The sequence below is a fragment of the Trichosurus vulpecula genome, chromosome 9 (genome assembly GCF_011100635.1).
Source record: "Trichosurus vulpecula isolate mTriVul1 chromosome 9, mTriVul1.pri, whole genome shotgun sequence".
NCBI lineage: Eukaryota > Metazoa > Chordata > Mammalia > Diprotodontia > Phalangeridae > Trichosurus > Trichosurus vulpecula.
This window is the reverse complement of record NC_050581.1, coordinates 185,540,328-185,561,034: the sequence shown is the minus strand read 5'-3', so window position 1 is coordinate 185,561,034 and position 20,707 is coordinate 185,540,328. Positions and strand designations below refer to the sequence as shown.

At 44.2% G+C, this 20,707-nt stretch overlaps 1 protein-coding gene across 4 annotated transcripts in view; it reads left to right on the top strand.

Moving 5' to 3' along the window:
• PXK (PX domain containing serine/threonine kinase like) overlaps positions 1-20,707 on the top strand; it is a 104,549-nt gene that overhangs the window by 19,146 nt on the left and 64,696 nt on the right. For all 4 annotated transcript variants that reach the window (XM_036737358.1, XM_036737357.1, XM_036737360.1 and 1 more), the window contains exon 2: positions 20,389-20,439. In XM_036737358.1, coding sequence (XP_036593253.1) covers positions 20,389-20,439 — 51 coding nt within the window. The remainder of the gene's footprint in view (positions 1-20,388; positions 20,440-20,707) is intronic.

The following is a 20,707-nucleotide window of genomic DNA, read 5'->3' as shown; positions in this document are numbered from 1 at the left end:
ATTGTTAGGTTTTTCAGGGTTTGGGGAGGGGTTCATAAAACCCAGGCTCTCTCACTTGGTGTTCATCGGGGGTAATATTTGGATGGGCACATATGTGTCCTATACCTACTAAATGCAGATGGTCCCAAAAATCTTAATATGGTTTTATAGCTTTAAATTGTACTAGGACTTTTGGGACGGTGTGTGTGTGTGTGTGTGTGTGTGTGTGCGCGCACGTGCGCGCGTATACACGCATGTATCCACATACTTTTTTATATGTGACATGTATGTATGTATATGCATGTTGTAATGCTAAATGCACCTCCACGTACTTTATATATGCTAATATATACATGACTATATATGAATATACACACATATTTGTGTTAGCTATTATGTAGAAAGAGACACAGCATGGCATAATGGATAATGTTCTGGCCTTAAGGCAGAAAGATCTGGATTTGAATCACTCCTTTATCTCTCAGCCTCAGTTTCTCCATCTGTAAATAATAGCACCACCTGGTGGGGGGTCGTTGTAAAGATCAAATGAGATAACGTTTGTAAAGCGCTATAGACATGCAAGCTATTATCATCACACACACTCATCCATGCGAGGGTCCAATAGTTCTGGGTTTAAGTCCCCCCCACCCCCTTTGAGGCATACTGGATGTGTGACCCTGGATAAGTCACCTTACTTCCCAGTGTTCCAGACAACTCTCTTAAGACTAGAACTGGCAGGTGAGTTGTCACTCTGTATTCATGGAGTGGGTGCCCTCACCAGGAGTTCCGTATGCCAGTTACATATGCACATCTCGTATACATGCTAAACATATTTGAATGTACATACATCTATCACAATGCTATATTAAATTCAGCCTGTAATACGTGGCTATGTCTTTATGTGCCCACGTATAAACACCTGTGTACCACATGCTAAGTTTACACACATAAATACACATCTGTGTTACACTATCTAAATATGTGTCCACCTAGACACCAGTATGGGGGATCTGAGAAAAGGGTCATGTCTCACTGTCGGTGCTAAAGATACCAAGTGACTAATATAAGGGATAAAATGCTGTTGGTGTTTTTAAAAAGCCCCACTTTCAAATGAAGCAAAAATTTTTTGTGGACCATGGTTTGAAAATCACTGCCTTCGAGATGGATCCTTGAGATGGATCCAGTGTTTCCTTCCTCTGCCTTCCTTGGCAGCGCCTGGGCACACAGGTTTGGGGATTAAGAAATTCCTAAGAAAAGACAAGTAGGCAGAATTGGAAACTGCTCACGTCTCTACCTCGGTTATCCTCTTGCAGTAAAATGCTGACGAGAAGGCCAGAGCAGAGTATTGGTACATTTTGCCTAACAAAGGCATATGTCTGCTGTTGCCCTCCCAGTTTTTGTCTGTTACCAGAACAGTCCCAAGTCTGGGTACACAAAGGCTTGGCCCATGGTGGGATTAAAAATTAAACCGGCGGCCTTTTGCTTTGTTGTCTCCTCAGGGTCCTGTGGTGACAAGTGCCCAGGCTGGGATGGGATTCTCTGGTGTAAAGGCTTGAGATTATTCAGAAGTGGTCCCTCCTCGGGAATGTCCAAGGGTGAATTTTTCTACCTCCTCCTGGCTCCCGTCCATCTTGCCTAATCGGCTGATCAAACTTTGAAAACTGTAAATCATACAAGACCTTGGATTAAGTGTTGATTCAGTCATTTAGGATTTCTGTTGAAGTAGGAGGGAACAGTAGTTTGGGGCTTCATTGCTTAGGGTTTCAAATAGCAGTTGGAGGAGTTTGGATTTTACTTTATAGAAAAGAGAGAGCCTTGGGAAAGTTTTGAGCTGATAAATTACATGAAAGTGGATGTTTAGGAAGATTCCTTTGCAGATTGTGTTCTCTTTGAGTTGAAGGTAGAGAAATAGTCTGGGAATGGGGAGACATTGGAAGACCTGCAAGTATAACCTGGAGGTTATAAGTGTGACCCAGAGGGCTTGTAGAATCCTAGGTCTAGAGCTGATAAAGGACTCAAAGTACCCAGTTCTGCATAACTCAGACGGGCTGCTCACTTTGCAACGTCCTGGCATTGCCTGAGATTTGAACCCATGGGACGTTATTGTTTTAAAGGAGCTTTAGTGGAGAAGGAAGTGGAAGAGTGAAGATGGAAAAATCATCCCCTTGGAGAAACAGTGGAGGCCCTTCTCAGGCAGCATGGTGCATTTTTTTCTGTCCGTAGCCTGGATAGAGATCTCTTGCATCTCTAGAAGGCATCTGCTATGAATAATTGAAGTCTCTGGTGAATCCAGAAACTTTCATTTCTGGACCCATAGCTGTAGCCCTCTTTCTGCCAGGTTTTACCAGCACTACTGCCTGCTAAGAACTTGGCCTAGCTTTCTTCCTGAAGAGAGAAACAGACTGTGTGTTTACCGTCAGGAGCAATTGATGGTTTTGGTCAGTTTAATTGAATTGCCTTTTTTTCCTTTATCCTCTTATATAGGGGATATCTCTCTGAGTAGAAAAGAGGGAATGGACATATTTGGAAATAAAGGTGATATTAAAATAGAAAATCCATAAAATATTTAAAAATTTGTATGGATAGGTGGGGGAGAGACACAGGGAGAAACAGAGATGGAGGGGAAAGGAAAGGGAAAGAGAGGGGAGACAGATGAACATTTGTGATTAAAAAAAAAAAAAGGTGCTGGATTTGGCATCAGTGGCCCTAGGTTCCAGTACCAGATCTGCTGCTTTCTAGTTGTAGGACCTTAGTACATTAGGGCCACTCCTAGCAGGTTTCTCGGAATTTAATAATGAGGAGATGATCACTTTTCCTATCCATTCATTGCCTTCATCTGGAAGCAAATGCCTCTCCAAATGAGTGATTATGTAGGCAACCCAAGCATCTGTTCTAGGTAGGGGAAAGGGAAACCCTAGCAGAAGACTTAAGTGTCCAAAGGAGATTTGCTGAAAGAAATTCTTTTGCAGGTTGGGATGATGGTGGGCTCCAAAGATGGCTTCCCCGGTCCCTCTTTTTGTTTCCCATTTCCCTATGATTGTATTGTAGGTGCTCCCTCCTTTGGGGGAGGTCTAGTGCCTGGTGGGAGACAAGGTGTATTTGCTTCTCTGGGCTTTGTACTAGGCACAGATGGAGGCTTTGGGATTTCTGAATGCAGAAATTGGTTGAAGGAGATGAGAGAATAGTGTTCCTTGAATTACTCAAGGTTAGCTAATTGAGGTAAGGTGCGGGGAGGAGGTAGTGCCATCAAAAACCTTATTGCTGATGACAGATGTTATGGGATCATTGAGGCTCAGATGGACACTTCTCTGGGAGATTATGACTGGGAAAAGAGGGGAGACTTTTTCAGCTGGTTGTGGGGTGAAAGCAAGAAGGAAGAAACAGTTAACACAAGATACTTGCTAATGAGCAAATGCCAGAGGAAAGTGGGGAATTGAAGTTTATTGTACCTGTGAAATGCAAGCTCAGATTTCAGAGGGGTAGGGACAGAATAAACACCCAATAAAATAAAGTTTGTATAAGTATGTGTTTGTGCATGTATTCTGTAGCGAGCAGTATGGATTCATTTACATTACTCCAAGAGAAGAATGAATGTACTTGGAGTTACAAGATTCTAAGAACTTGCTAAGTTGTGCTGAGTTTTTACAACTTCTCTGTGCAAAAGCATATCCTTTTATCAAGAATAGGAAAGGAGTGTAGAACTATGGAGACCTAACGTTATGGGAAATATTGCAGCAGTTACAGTGTGGTTGGCTCTCCCATACCTGGGCACCTTTCTGGATCTCAGCTTCTTCATCTGTAAAGTGAGGGAGCTTTAGATGGAAAGATTTCTCTGGTCCCTTCAGAGTGAGTCTTATGATCCTCATTTCCTGGTGTCTCCTGCCTAGTAGAGGTGTGAACACATTGGAAAGTGGGCAAGAGGCTATTAGAAGTAGGTGGGAATAATAAACTAAGCTGTAGTTACCCAGGCTCTGATAACCTCTCCACTACCATAGCCCGCTTATCAGACAGACACTTATCTTCTACTTTCAGATGGCATGTGAGACAGAACCTTTCTTAAGGCCATCACGCAATAAAAAAAGAAAAAGCGTGTTTTTTTATTTGTTTTAAATTAGCCATCTGGTTTGCTGTAGGTTTGAAATCCCTATTGGAGTAAGGGATACTCATTCCATTCTGAAAAACCAGAAAAGGCTGTTTATTTTTTCCTGTTCTTAGAGCTGCGGTCCTTTTCTTTTGCTCCAGTGTTCTTGGAATTACAAGCTTTTCTAAAACCATGAGCTATATTTGCTGATTAGGCAGCTGGCTGTATTTCCCTTCTGGACACCCCAGGTCATTGTGTGGTTTCCTTAGACTTAAGGCTAAATTGAAATCCAAAACCATCTAGTCAGAGAGGTGTCCTCTTCAGTCTCTAAGTATCTTGTGTGTATCATCATTTGGGTGACTGTGATTCTGTCCCCTCTTGATCTGTTGGGTCCTTTTAAGGTGCACGTCTGTCATCGAACACAATGTTAGAAGACATTAAAGCCAAGGTTGGGTTGTTTTTTTTTTTTTTAAGATCGAAAATTAAATCAATGTAGCATTTCATTGGTTACTGTTCTAATGAGGGAAAGAGGGGGTTACATAGCATTCTTTGTAATTTGTGCCATTCCTGTCCCTGTCCTGTGCTACCAGGGTTGGTTCCTTACCGTTCTGTTTAATGGATCAATAACTTCCCAAATAAAATTGATTTTTAGGTTCATCCTTTCAGGTTTTCTGCCTTTGGCAGTTGCCTTTGGAGTAGGTTGGGAGGATGATTTTCCTGTTGGTGATGGAGAGCTCAGGTGGAAAAGTCCAGGCTGAGAACAAAACGACAAGGAAAGGGAGAGAAGGAAGAGGAGGAGGAATGAATGGTAGACTAAATGGATCAGAAAGGATGATCAGAAAGGCTAATTGAGTATTCCACTAATAAGATTCTGCTTTTCTACCTTTTATTTACCTTTGCATCGGGTTGAAAGTCTACTATTTTCTTAACTAATTTAGTCAATGTGATCTTAAATTTCAGTTCAGTGAAATTTGTTTTTAAAAGAGGACAGGGAGATGCTAATTGCTTCATTCATCGGCCCAAACTTAACTTCCAGTTACCATTCATTCTTCGCTCCCTTTTAAAAATTGCTCCTGAAAAATTGGGACACTAATACACTGTTGGTGGAAGTAAGAACTGATCCAGCCATTCTGGAGAGCAATTTGGAGCTATACCCAAAGGGCAACCAAACTGTGCATACCCTTGGATCCAGCAATACTTTTACTAAGTCTGTATCCCAAAGAGATCATAAAAAAGGGAAAAGGACCTACATATGCAAAAATGTGTGTAGCTGACAGTGGTGCTAGCAGCAGCAGGAAACTCCTGAGGCTGCCTCCAGAGTGCCAGCTTCAGTGGCTTCCCGAATCCCTGGCTCACACAGTGGGAGGAATCTAGCAGCAGATCAGGAATGCAAGGAGCGCTTTGTGGGCACAAAGGCAGATTCTCTTGCTGTGCCCTGCTTGGATCTGAATTGTGGTCCTAGTTGGTGGTTCTTGGGAGAGGAGGAGCACTGCTGTGACAGAGCCTGGGGTGACGGTGGAGTAGAAGTAGCTCTGAAAACAGCAGGGCTTGGACCCCAAAGCTTGGGACAAAGTACTCTCTACAAGCAGTCATATCAATGAGAGTGATGCAAGAAAACCATGAAAAACAAATCAATGACTTGCTAAAGGGGACCCAAAAAATACTGAAGAAAATAACACCTTAAAAGAATAGACTAACCCAAATGGCAAAAGAGCTACAAAAAGTCAATGAGGAGAAAAATGCCTTGAAAGGCAGAATTAGCCAAATGGAAAAGGAGGTCCAAAAGACCACTGAAGAAAATACCACCTTAAAAATTAGATTGGAGCAAGTGGAAGCTAGTGACTTTATGGGAAACCAAGATATTATAAAACAGAACCAAAGGAATGAAAAAATGGAAAACAATGTAAAATATCTCATTGGAAAAACCACTGACCTGGAGAATAGATCCAGGAGAGATAATTTAAAAATTACTGGACTACTTGAAAGCCATGATCAAAAAAAGAGCCTAGATAACATCTTTCAAGAAATTATCAAGGGGAACTGCCCTGATATTCTAGAACCAGAGGGTAAAACAAAAATTGAAAGAATCCGCTGATCGCCTCCTGAAAAAGATCCCAAAAAGAAAACTCCTAGGAATATTGTCGCCAAATTCCAGAGTTTCCAGGTCAAGGAGAAAATACTTCAAGCAGCCAGGAAGAAACAATTTGAATATTGTGGAAACACAATCAGAATAACACAAAATCGAGTAGCTTCTACATTAAGGGATCAAAGGGCTTGGAATATGATATTCCAGAGGTCAAGGAGCTAGGATTAAAACCAAGAATCACCTACCCAGCAAAACTGAATATAATGTTCCAAGGCAAAATATGGATTTTCAATAAAATAGAGGACTTTCAAACTTTCTCAATGAAAAGACCAGAGCTGAATGGAAAATTTGACTTTCAAATACAGAAATCAAGAAAAGCATAAAAAGGTAAACAAGAAGGAGAAATCGTAAGGGACTTACTAAAGTTGAACTGTTATGTTTACATTACTACATGGAAAGATGATGTGTGTAATTCAGGAGACCTTTCTCAGAATTAGGGGAGTTGAAGGGAATATAGACAGAGGGCACAGGATGAGATGAATATGAAGGGATGATATCTAAAAATTGAAATAAATTTAAGGGGTGAGAGAGGAATATATTGAGGGAGGGAGAAAGGGAGTGATAGAATGGGGTAAATTATCTCATGTAAAAGTGGCAAGAAAAAGCAGTTCTGTTGGTAGGGAAGAGGGGGCAGGTGAGGGGGAATGAGTGAATCTTACTCTCATTGGATTCAGCTTGTGGAGGGAATAACATATATACTCAATTGGCTATCTTATTCCACAGGAAAGTACGGGGAAGGGGATAAAAAAGTGAGGATGATAGAGGGAAGGGCAGATGGGGGGGGGGAGGTAATCAAAAACAAACACTTTCGAAAAGGGACAGGGTCAAGAGAGAAAACTGAATAAAGGGGGACAGGATAGGATGGAAGGAAATATAGTTAGCCTTTCACAACATGAGCATTGTGGAACTATTTTGCATAATGATACATGTGTGATCTACGGCGAATTGCTTGCCTTCTTAGGGAGAGTGGGTGGGAAGGGAAGAGGGGAGAGAATTTGGAACTCAAAGTTTTAAAAGCAAGTGCTTAAAAAAAATTTTAAAAAAATTTTTTTTGCATGCAGCTGGGAAACAAGATGTGTAGGGAATGGGGCATAGAAATCTATCCTGCCCTACAAGAAAGTAAGGGGAAAGGGGATGGGGAGAATTGGGGGGGGGGTAGAAATGGGGAGAAAATTTGTAACTCAAAATCTTGTGGAAATCAGTGTTGAAAACTAAAATACTAAATAAAATATATACAGGAAAAAAATGTGTATAGCTGCCCTTTCACAGTGGCAAAATATTGGAAATCAAGAGGATGCTTGTCAGATGGGAATGGCTGAACAAGCTGTGGTATGTGAATGTAATGGAATACTATTGTGCAGTAAGAAATGATGAACAAGCAGATTTCAAAAAAGCTGGAAAGACTTGTACAAACTGATGAGAAGTGAAATGAGCAGAACCAGGAAAACATTGTACATAGTATCAGTAACATTGTGTGATGATCAACTATGAATGATTTAGCTCTTCTCAGCAACACAATGATCTAAGATAAGTATAAAGGACTCACAAAGGAAAATCCTATCTACATGTAGATAAAGAACTGATGGACTCTGAATGCAGATCAAAGCATATTTTTTCACTTACTTTATTTTTTTGTGTGTGTGGTTTTTTTTTCCTTTTGATCTGTTTCTTCTTTCACAACTGTGACTAATACGGAAATATGTTTTACATGGTAGGATGTGTATGACCTATATCAAATTATTTACCATTTTCAGAAGAGGGGAGGGGAAGGAGGGAGTCAGGGAGAAAAATTTGGAACTCAAAATCTTATAAAAATGAATACTTAGAATTGGCTTGACATGTAATTGGGAGGAAAATACTATTTAAAAATTACTCCTGAAAATATGCCTTCGTAATTGGGCTCCGATTTGTGTTCCTTATTGGATTGTATAGCATTTGAAATCCAACAGCTACAGGTCAGACTTCAAGGCTAATGAATGTGCCAGTGGATCATGCAGAGATAATGAGTATTGAGCAGAGCCAAGTGGAAGCATTAACTCAAAGGGAAGCTTCTGGAGCTTGAAGCTCCCTGGAAGATGGCTAGTCAGCTAACCCAGAGCCCTGGGAGTAAGGCTTGAGCAGATGCCTGTTTATTGGGACCATTACTGTGTTCTCCATAAACATCTCTGTCAGGCCGAGTAGAAGATGATCGCATTATGGTGAAGGTCAAAGTCTCATTGGACTGGGCCTCTGTGGCACTGAACATTGCTCATTATTACAACTGGGGCAGGAGTGGGGTGGGGGGTGGTCAGGTCTCTAATGCTCTTTGATTTTTAAAGGGACTTGACCTAAATCTGTAAGTGGTAGTGCAGCCTAGAAAGACCAGCTTGTGACTTAGGTTATTCCCTCATTATTGTCCTTCTGAGGTTCAGCCAACCAAGGTCCATTGTATGTCAGGTCTGGAGAGACTGAACAGACTCTGTGTGTGTGTGTGTGTGTGTATGTGTGTGTGTACACACAAAACACAGGGTTTCTGTCCTCTAGGAACATAAACTCCAGAAGATATAAGATATTTGTGTAAGTAAAGCTACCAGTGTGAAGCATTCTGTGAGTGGTTCTGCTATTGGGGGTGTGGGTGGTAGCGGTTAAGCAAAGCATCATGGGAAAGATGGGGCCTAAGCTCAGGCTTGGAGGATGGATAGATTTTGGACAGGCAGGAAAAAGTGTGTGTGTGGGGGGGTAATCTAGTTAGGGGAAGAGCATGGAGGTGAAAATGAGCAAGTCCTATTCAGTGGGCAGTGAGTATTGCAGCATAACGCATATGGGGTGTGTTTGTTGGGAGCTGGAGTTGCAGTTAAGATCCAAGAGACAGGTTTGGTCCAGAGGGCATGGGATAGCAAGCAATGCTGGGCTAAGGAGGAGGCATGGCATCTTGTGGGCACTAGGGAGCCATGGAAGATTTTTAAGTAGGACAGTGATGGCCAGGCCCTGCAGAGGCATGTTCTGTCTGCCAGTTTATGTTGAGGACACTTTCAGTGTGTCCCTTGGAGATGAACAGCAGTGGAATGTGCTAGAGCAGAGGATGTACTGGGTTCCAGTTCCAGCTTTGCTGTGTTCTAGCCACATGCACCTGGCCAAGTCACCTGACTTCTCTCTGAGCTCTCTGTAGAAATGGTCCAGTCTGCACAATTGATGAACTCCTGGTGATAATCCAATGAGAGGGCGGATGAGAATCCTTGGAAAACTATAAAGTACCAGGCAGATATGGAGGGAGGCTATAGAGCTATTAGAGTCCATCTAGCCCACTGCCCTCTATGTACAGCCGAAGAGAGGCCAGGGACCCCTATGACTTGCCGAGGTGGGATTTGAACTCAGGTCTCCTCACCCTTGATCCAGACTCTTTCACCAGCATCCCTCTCGGTCTCTTGGGCAGTCCTTGGTGCAATTGTCTCTCTCTCGTTACCTGCCTGGGTTGTCTCCTTTGCTGTTTATACATTTTCCGGATATTGCCTTTCAGGCCATTTCTTATCAGTACTGGATCTGGTAATCCCTGGCAGCCCACTTCTGCCCACCGTGGGTCCTACCAACCATCAGGTGGCATCACCACCATCGTTCCCTTATGGGATCTAACAGAGCTGATCAGTCTCATCCTGAGTAGGAAGGAGAAAGGGGACTATTGTGGAACTGTTGGGATTCAGGTGTGGAACCAAAGGTTTGACTCTGCGTTCTGGGCTCCGCTGTCTTCTTCTTCTTGTTCTCCCGGGGTCTCTCCATCATGTACTCGTTCTGTATCTTTAATAGGGAACACCAGGGCTCAGGCACTAATCCCTTAGAAGGGGGCCTAGGAAAGTCAGGGAATCCTAAAGGCCCCCTCCACCCCAAGACAACATTGAAAAATTGTCTTGGTCCTGGCTCTTGATCAAGAGAATTGAGATTGACAAGGGAAATATTACGGTGATTTGCTTTTATTTTCCTGTTTTGTTCTGATTCTTTTTAGAGGCAGCAAAGTAGGAAAAGAGTTGGCTGGCCTTGGAGCCAGGGAGCCCTGGTGCCCCTTCCCCCCACATAGGCTGGCTGTGTGACCCTGAGCAAGTCACCTAATGCCAGGTACTCTCCAGACAGTGCTGACCTGCACTGGTGTAGGGAATTTCCTCATCTGGGAATTCCTCCTATCAGTGAAATCATAGGTCCTTGTCTATCCTTCTGAGTCTTAAATTCTGACTTCGAACAGCCTTTTACAATGTGGGACATAGTGTTACCCATTTGCTACTGTGTAGCTTCAGGAAAGTCATCTTGACACGTGTAGATACACAGTATGGATTGAATTGTTTTTAAGTGTCCAGTTCTAGCTGGCGCATCCAACATTTATTTACAATTCTGGGCAGAGCATCATGCTGGAGATTGGAATGGTGGAGATAAATGCATTTTAAGAACTCTTAGCTCACTTAACGTGTCCTTAGGCAAGCATTATTTGGACTATATTGCACAAAGATGAAAACATTTGTATAGACTAGGCTTCTAAATAACACTGCCACCAGCTAACGTTTCTGTAGTGTGCCAAACACTTTGCTGAGAGCTATGTGATTATCATCTCATTTGGTCCGAGAGGTAGGGGTTATTATCGTCCCCATTTTACTGAAGAAGACAGAAGTTAAGTGACTTGCCCAGGTCCCACAGCCAATACTTGTCTGAGGCCAGATTTGAACTCAGATCTTTCTGACTCCACCCCCCGGGACTCTATCCACTGTACCACCGAGTTGCCTATAATAATCAATCAGTCACCCTTAAGTGCGGTCCACATCCAGAGAAAGAACTATGGAGTCTGAATGCAGAGTGAAGCGTATTATTTTCTCTTTTTTTGTCATTGTTTTTCTTTCTCATGTTTTTCCCCTTTTGTTCTGATTCGTCTTTCACAACATGACTAATGTGGAAATGTGTTTCATAGGATTGCACGTATATGGTCTATATCAGATTGCTTGCTGTCTTGGGGAGGGAGAGGGGAAGGAGGGAGAGAGAGAGAGAAAAACTTTGGAACTCGAACTCTTGTAAAAGTGAATGTTGAAAACTCTTTAGATGTAATCGGAAAAAGTAAAATGCTATTAAATGGGAAAAAAATAATCAATTACCCTTGGTGAATTCTGGTGCCCGGATATGAGGGAAGAATGTTTCGAGTTTCATGAACGAAAATGGACAGTTCTCACCCTTCAGGGCAAGACAGTGCTATGAAGAAGATGGGGACCCTACTTCCCTGGGACACCTAGTAGCGTCTTGTGGTGGTATTAAACTGTGGCCCTCATGCTGGGCCTTGGAGTTTTTTCTGGTCTTACTGCCCTCAGTCCTTGGAATCTTTCTGGCTCTGTTCCACCAGAATAAAGGATGTGGTGATGATAGGAGAAGAGGGAAGAGGGAAGGGGAAGTGACGGGAATTACCATACAGATAGGAAAGTTCAACAAGATATACACACGCACAGTTGTTTGTTTGGCTGGTGTGGGCACTACGTGACTTAGAACCCCACCCCATGTTCCCCTGTTTGAGCATTGTGCTTTCCAATGGAAACAGGGATAGCTCTTATTCTTACAGGCCTTACACGCCTGATGCCACCCACTTGTCATATTCAGCTTTACATGCGTACGAGTTGACGTGTACTTAGTTTCCCTTTGGAGGCTTTGGGACATTTTGCTGGAGAATCCTATGCTGCTGACTTGAGCTGGGGATGGTGATGAGGAGACTTCTACACGCAGTGAGGTTCTTACTGGTTTCAGGAGAACAGTTTGCTCTGAGGCCTAGATGTGTACCTTGGGTAATGTGGAAAGGTTTTCCCAGGATTGTGTGCGTGAAGAAATGAGCTAAGAGCAACAGAAGTATTTCCTCCTGGTCCTGTCACATACGCAGCATCTAGAGGTCTTAAGAATTGTCACACCTTTAAGTTGATTGATGACCTTTTCTCATTGAGTTAACTAGTTATTTTTCTGAGAAAAATCACCTTTTCTTCTATAGAATTTCTTTGCTTTGTGTGACCCCTATACAGAAGATGGAACCTCAGAATTAAGAGAGGCTCATTCTGGCCCAAACACATAGCTGAACAAGAATCCCCTCTAGGATGGGCCAGCAAACGATTGTTCTGTCCTTGCTGAAAGAGAATCTACCAGCTGGTAAGGAAGCCCATCGCATGCTGGAGTAGCTCGATTGGGATGAAGATGGAGCAGCCACTCTTAAGGCTTCCCACTGGTGTGCGAGCTCTACCCTTCAGGGCCAAACAGAGCATGGCTGACCCTTTGTCCTCATGACAGCCTCTTCCATATGTGAAGACAGCCACCATGTTTCCTGACAAATCCCTAAGGTTCTCCACCCAGCAATCTCCTAAATCCATATCAGGCCATCAAATCATTGAGCATCTGTTAAAGGCTTGTTGTTGTTTGTCCTTTCTGGAGGAAGACCACGTCATCAGGGAGGTGATGCCCTGACAGTCAAGTGAATTGGTTTTAAGTGAGGGAGGGCTGTGCAAAGCCAGTGGGGGTTGTTTCTGTTTTGGCCAGAAACCCTGAAGGTCTTCCCCTTCCAGTTTGATTTCTTTTTTTTTTTTGGACTAGATTAGAGAGGCCATTCCTCACTCTTTTTCCCTAGCCTTATTAAGAGCTTACTGTGTAAGGGGTAGACTGGAGACACAAAGAAACAGCCCTTGCCCTCATGGAGCTTACATTCTAACATCTAAGTAAATAGAGATGTACAAGCTAGAGAGTAGATGGAAGCACATGACCAGTGAGGGGAAGGTACTGGCAGCCTGGGGACCAGGAAAGGCCTCCTGCCTTTCTTAGAGGCATCTGATATATGATCAGATCTGGTCACGCAACCAGTCATGTGTGTATCTACCCAACTGTACTCTTGTCTAGCTCATGTCCTCCCATGTTGTCCACGAGGACGGCAGGAGAGGTTTGGTCAGATGCTTAGCTGACGTCTAGATAAACACAGTCTACAACGTACCTCTAATGCTACTGGTCCAGGAAACCTGTCAGAGGCAGAGACAAAGCTGACTCATCGTGACCAAAGCTAAGTAAGAGATAACCTCTTAATCATCACCACTTCCTTTGCTGGGAGTTCACAGAACATAATTTGGAGACTAGATTTCTCGAATTTTGCTCAGAATTGAAATCGAGTCACTGGCTTCCAGTTTTGCAGACTCTCTTCTTTTCCTTACCCCTTTACCCCCATTAAAACCCAGACCTGTGCAGTTCAATAGTGGATAGTGTGTTTGGCCTAGGTTCATATCTGACCTCAGATGCTTACTAGCTGTGTGACCCTGGGCAAGCCTCTTGACTGCTGTGTACATCACTTTGGTCATCTGTAATACATGTTCTGATAATAGCACTTCCCTCTCAGGACTGCTGTGAGGACCCAATGAGCTGATACGTGGAAAGAGCTTAAATGCACGCTGTCGCTTTTATTCCGTCCTTGTGGGGATCTCCTCCAGTCATGCACATCTACATCTGCCCAGTGACTGCTGTTGAGAGAGTGGCTTGCCCTGGGTTGGAGGAGGGCACCCAGGTCCTCATCCCCTAAGGCCATGATCTCTTCACTCAACTGGAAATTGTTTAAAAAAATTCTCTTGAAGCTCTTCTCTTCATTTATGTGGTATGCTGTGATTTGCAAGGCACTTTATTTATGTATGTTATCTTGCAGATGAGGAAACTGAGTCTGAGGGAGGTCAAGCAGCTTCCTCTGGGTCACTGAGCTAGACTGTATCTGAAGCAGGATTCAAACCAAGGTTTTTCCTGACTCCAAGTCCAAGACTCTATCCAGTGGGCCAGGTGGCTTTTTTTTTTTTTGAGGGGAGAAGGGAAGGCAATTGGAGTTAAGTGACTTGTCCAAGGTCACACAGCTAGTAAGTGTCAAGTGTCTGAGGCTGGATTTGAACTCAGGTCCTCCTGACTCTAGGGCCAGTGCTCTACTCACTGCACCACCTAGCTGCCCCCGGGCCAACATCTTTTAGTTGGTCCTGTGATATTCTTAGAGGGGAAAGAAGGGAAGGGAAAGGAAGAAAATAAGCCTTTATTCACTACCATGTGCCAGGCACTGTGCCAAGCACTTTATAGATCTTATCTCATTAGATCCCTACAACAACCTTGGGAGGTTGTGCTATTATGGGCTCATTTTACAGTTGAGGAAAGTGAGGCAAACATCCAGGTTAAGTGACTTGCCCAGGGTCACACAGCTGGTAAGTGTCTGAGGCACTCCATCCCCTAGCCTCTGAGTGTACCTTAGTAAATCCTTGCTGATTGATTGTTTATCCCCTTGAGGAACTCTCAGGACATCTCTTGGGTTTCATGTTCATGGCCATTGCTTCTGGTGCTTTTAGGCCTTCTGAGTAGCAGTTTTTACCCTCTCTGTTTGTCCTGGACCCCTCTGGCTAGTCACGTGAGGCCTAGGGACTTCTTCAGAATATATGCAGAAAATAGGGAGGATTGGAAACAAAACCAAGTATTGAAATGGTTATTAAAGGATTAAAAAAACCAACAAGAGCCAAGTTCAGAGACACCAGGCTAAGACATCCTGCCCTACAGGAGGTTAAGTATGTTGCACTTGTCTTGTGTTTTTCTCATTTTAGTGGAGATTTTATTTTCCATTCTGTGCCTTTTCAAATGCTTTTGTCACTCAGGTGTTCCTGCTGGCTGGTATGTGTTTGAAGCCTCTCTGTCCAGCATCTTGGCTCCTTCTCCTTTCTTCTCTTTGGCCAGGGAGCCTGGGCAACATCTGCCCTTTACCAGGCCCGTGGCCTCTTTCCCCACTCGTCAGCCTCATGCTCTCCTCTCAGCACAGTTCACCGAGGCCTGAAAGTGCTTAGTGAAGGTAGCCAAGTTCCATCTCCTGGTTTGTCTCGGGTTCCAGCTGCATAGGAATCGTTTTTCTTTTGTTTCTCCCCGTCCAGAGTGATCATTCTCCTTGTCAGGTGGCAGGCACCTTGACGTTGACCCTTCTGGCATTATTTCATACAGAATCATGTTTTGGGTGTGAATTTGTCTTCTGTTAACCTGTCTCTGCTTCCAGCTTCTCTTGGTGTCTTTTTTGAACCAAGTTGTAAGTCATCAATTACCAATGGTCGGGCCTCCCTCTCATGCTCACCGCATCCCTGCCCTCTTACTGTGTCTGCCTCATCCTACCTCACAGCCCAAGCAGCTGCCCCCTCTTCAGAAAAGCCTATTACATGGCTCCAAGTATTCAGTCATCCTTATTCTCACCCTCCTTAAGCCTCCTGCCTTCAGGCCAGGCTTTTCTGCTTCTCCTCTTCTTTGTTTTTACCTTGAAATACTTCATCCATTTTTCTTTTCAATGAATATTTTAGTTTCCCTGATGTCCTGGAGAGTGGAGACATGTTCCTCTATCCTTCCCTCTTACCTTCTTCCCTAGGAAGCATAGGAGTTACCTGGTTGTGGCAGAAAGGCAAGCATCATGCTCTCTCTTCAGGACATAGCAGATCCTCGTGCCCTCCTTACTTGAGGGCAGTGAGATCTTGTGTTCTGGGGCACTCTTCATCAGCTGTCTCTTGGCATCACTTGGCCACGCCCATTGGGCTCCACCTGGGGGCTCTTGAGGGAAGTTCGAATTATTTATAGCAGTCCAGAAAGTATCAGCTGGCTCTGATGGGCAATTAACAGCTTCCTGCCAACGTCCCAATTCAGACACCACAGCAGAGCCAGCAGATGTTTCAGAACAGCTCTCTGACTGGTTATACTTGCCAGTCATTCTTCCTCCTAGAGCCCTGAGCACTTTGGGATGCCTTAGCTTCTCCTGTCTCTGCCACTTTTGTCACAGATGTGTTTAGAAATAAACTGGGGGCTCATTTCATGACGGCTTCCTCCATTGCCATCTCTTAGAGATGAAAGCATATTTTTCACTCATTTCAGTCGTGTCCAACTCTTCATGACCATTTAGAGTTTTCTTCGCAAAGATACTGGAGTCGTTTGCTGTTTTCTCCTCCAGCTCATTTTACAGATGAGAAAACTAGGCCAACAGGGTGATGTGACTTGCCTAGGGTCACATCGCTAGTAAGTATCTGGGGCTAGATCTGAATTCAGAAAGATGAGTCTTCTTGACTCCAGACCTGGCGCTGTATCCACTGCACCGCCACCTAGCGGCTGCTCAAAAGCACATTAGGAAGTTTTAAAGTATTTCAGATCCTCCTCTTTCTTCCAAATGAGGGTCCTAGATGAGCTCTCCTGTAACCTTATAGTTATGTTATTATTATATAATTACATTATTACAGAGGTTACAAAGCATTCCTAAGAAGCATCCTGCTCATCGTTTCTTAGAGCACCGTAATCTTCCCCCATAATTATATACCACAAGTTCTGAGATGTTTTCAGTGGCGCTCCAGGGCATCACTGAGTGTCCCAGGACTTTTATTTAAATGCAGAAAGCAGTTCTCTCAGCCGGCTGGGCAGCAGCCGCAGAACCTTCAGTGTAACCGAGCAATAGCAGGACAGTGAGTTGTCCCAGGGCTTGCTCTGCCTGGAAACCGTGGGAAAGCTGGTGAGGAGATAACTTAGATACCAGCCCACCCAGGAGATTTCCATCTTACAGATTTGGAGACACTTGAGGCTGAGAACCGTGAGGCAAGTTGTCCTTTGCACACAGGATTTGAACCCAGGCCTTTGTGTGCCCTGTCCTCAGCCCTGGGCTGACTGAGTTCTGATCTTTAGCAGCAAGGTTAGGGAGTCACCTTTCCACCCTGGGCCTTAGTCTCTTCATCTGTAAAACCAAAAGATTTGGATTCGCCCACTTCTCAGGCCTCTTCCGGGTCTAAAGCCATGCTCCTTTGTGCTTCTAATGTATAGGTCAAAGGTCAAAGCAGCAACTATTTGAGTAGAAGGCCATTGTTTCATTCTTTGTCCTTGTGTGCCCAGTACCTTGTATGGTGCCCAGCACACAGTAGGCTAATAAACCCATTAATGATTAATTCATTATTGCTTCTTAATTATTAATGTGATTGATAGTATTAATATTGGGCTAATAATAAATGCTTATTGATTGGTTACAGTGACAGTGTGTGAGCTCCCTTCCCTTCCTCCTCCTCCTCCTCCTCCTCTTTGACATTCTTCCAGGTATGCCACACCCAGTTTTCTCTGGGTCAGAAGCTGTGATTCATGGGGGGCAGGGAGGTGCCCATACCAGATGGACCGTTCTGCCCAGACTGCTCCGAGGGAGTTGCCTGGAGCTCTCAGAGTCGAAGTGCCTTGCCCAGTAACCAAGGTGGGACCTGGGGGTCCTGCCAACTCCCAAGACTGGCACACATCTAGTACGGATTTCACAGTGTGTTCTAGGAATGACAGCCCTGTCTCTTTGGAACAGTCCCAGTTCTTGGGCACTTGGCTTTGGGTTACTTTGTGGCCTGAGTAGAGTCCTCTCTGTTCAAACTGCCCAGCCCACACAGAGTGCTCTGCCGGCCTGGACAATCCCCCGGGCAGGCCCAGGGTTATCAGCCCAGGGTTATTGATGTTGTTGTTGTATTAGAGCCTGTGTCCTTCCATACTCCTGGGAGTACACCCAGCTCCTGGGGGCCCTGACCCGGCCACTTTCTGTAACAATAATGCGGCAGGTTTTGTAACTCTTGGGGAGTCCGGAATGCCAGAAGTGCTTGTGAACAGGAACATTGTTTCCTGTGTCAGAGATCAAGAAAACAGTTTCCACAAGTTGTCAGACTGTGAGGCTGCAGTCAAAAGTAGGCCCTGGAGCCCGGAAGATGTACCTTCAGGTCCCACCTCTGACCCTACTGGCCCTTGGGGGCAATCCTCTGGGACGCTGAGCTGATGTTATTAGGGATCGCCTTCTTACTAATAAACTACAGATCCCCAGTTCTTATGCCATGAGAAATGTGCAGACCTGTCAATATCATCCCCAAAGGAACCATTGCACAGCAGAGGACTCATTACCCCCAGAGTCTCTGTATGAAGAATTTTGGCTTCTAAGCTGATTGTCTTCAGGTTCCGCCTCCTTGATTACCTCATTCCATTCGATTTAAACCTATCCTATGGGTTTATATGGGACAGCCAAGTGTCACTGGCCCTAGAATTAGGAAAACCTGAGTTCAAATTGGACCCCAGATGTCCACTAGCTGTGTGACCCTGGGCAAGTCACTTAACACTGTTGACCTCAGTTCCTCTTCTGTAAAATAAGTTTGAAGAAGAAATGGCAAGCTACACCAGTATTTTTGCCAAGTAAACCCCAACTGGGGTCACGAAGAGTCAGACATGACTGGAACAACCAAAGAACGACAAAAACAACAGCGTGCTGTCTGTCTTGTGTAAGTTACCTGCCTGTTTGTCCTAGTAGATTATAAGCTCCTCGAGGGAAGGGTCTGTCCCTGACGCCTACCATATAATCCTAGATGTACGTATGAAGGGAGCCATGGAGATCACTGAGTCCAGCCACCTCATTCTACAAATGAAGGAACCCAGGCCTCTTTGAAATCCTATCGAGACCATGGAATTGCACTGAGTAGGTGCTTCCTAAAGGCTTGAATTGAATTGATGGAATTTTCCCATCACACTCCACTCTGCTCTGTAGCATTACCATCCAGCCTCAAGTGAAACTGTCTCCCAGATGGGTTGTGTAATAAGGAGAATGCTGTTGGGCTCTGGACTGGGCGGCAGCTGGCTGGCCAAGTGGGTCCCTGCTCGCTGTTCAGTTTGCTAAATGAATAAAGGAGATGGGGATGGATCTGGGAAAGAACTACTACATCCCAAGCTCCTGATTCTCAGTATCTTTTCTCTGCCTTCATTCAGCATAAAGCAGTAGAGAGACTGGAGAGCAGGTGGGTAGAGGGGCCTGCCAGCTTGGAGACCAGAAGACAGGCTTCAGCGCGAGGCCTGCCTCTAACACATCCTCCCTGAGGGACCCTGGTCAAGTCACTTATTCTCTGCCTGCCTTTGTTTCCTCTACTGTAAAATGGGGATAATAATGTTACTGCCTCCCAGGGTTTAAATCAGATAATACTTATAAAGTGCTTCCTTAGCACAGTGCCTGGCATATAGTAGACACTGAATAAATCCTTACCTCTTTCCCTGCTTCTCTCCTTCCTTTCATTCCTTTCTTCCTTCCCTCTTTCCTTTCCTTCTCTTTCCTTCATTCCTTCCCTCCCTCCCTTCTTTTCCTTTCTTCCTACTTTCTTTTCCTCCTCTGTCTCTCTCCCTCTTTTTCTTTCCCCTCTCTCCCTTCCTTCCTTCCTTCCTTCCTTCCTTCCTTCTTTCTGGCAGTGGCTGATCTACATTAGTAAAGACGGGCTTCCACACTGAAGTTCCTCCCAAAGAGGAAATCACAGGACTAGGCTGCCCTTTCCTTACCCAGAAATAAAATTGAGTCAAAATGATACTGATATCTGAGCAACATCACAATTATTTATTGTTCCTGTTGCTGAAATACCGATAAAAGATATTTTGGAGATTGAAACTTCAGTATTCTTCAAATGACTTGAATGCACGCTATTATAGGGTATCACTCTTAGTCTCTTAGAAATATTCAGTTTAGTTTTGGAGACATTTATCGAGCACTGTTCTGGAAGATGAAGCTGTGTTGAGCACTGGAGACACAGAGACTTGGGGTCTGACTAGATGGCAGGGGAGGGGGATTGAGAAAAAGGGAAGTTTCAACCAGTGTTCTTGGATCACGAAATTGGCTGGGTGTCAGGACAGTGGTGCTTTTGACAGAAAAAAAGGAAGTTTGGGGCAGGGGAGTGCGTCAATTTTAAAGGAGAAGATGAGTTCAGTCTTAGACATGTTGGGTTGAATTTGCAATACCAGTGGAATGTTCAGGTGGAAATGGCCCTCAGGACTGAAATTTAGGGGAAGCATTAATGTGGTTAACGTAGGTTTGGGTCTCATGTCCAAAGAAGTGATAATTAAACCTAGGGGAGATGACCAAGAAGTCTGTGTTAATCTCACCCAATACTGATGCTATTAATGGCATGAACTGTTGTGTTTGTTTCTTAATTCTGGTCTTTATATTTGATTGGAGAATACTGGCAGGTGTCTGAATACCATGGACATTGTAGATAAAGCTCTGTGGCCCATAAGAGGCTCATTCTCCCCTCTGTTCCCTATTCACTGTTGCCCTATTCAATTTCAGCTTTGAGCTTTTCTCTGCTTGTTTCATTGTGAGTCAGTTATTTGGGTGATTTTTTTTAATTAAGGTTTTTTCCTCCTTATTTTTCAGGAGTACATCATTCGTGTGCAAAGAGGAATTTCCATAGAAAACAGTTGGCAGGTAATTTTTTTCATAACTGAAAAATATTTCAACTTGGGGAAAGACCCACCCCCTAACTGTGGCTTGGAGAACATGATAAAATTCAAAACAATGAATTCTTGAGTGTTAATAAATGGTGCTTCCTCCCAGGGCAGGGTGGGGTAGGGGTCTGTAGCTGTATAGTTGTGTCCCTTGGTTGGTTATTTTATGGAGAGAAGATGGGGCAGGTTGGTGGAACTTGTACCCAACACACAGTTATCCAGGAGTTCCTTGTCTAGAACTGAAGGGT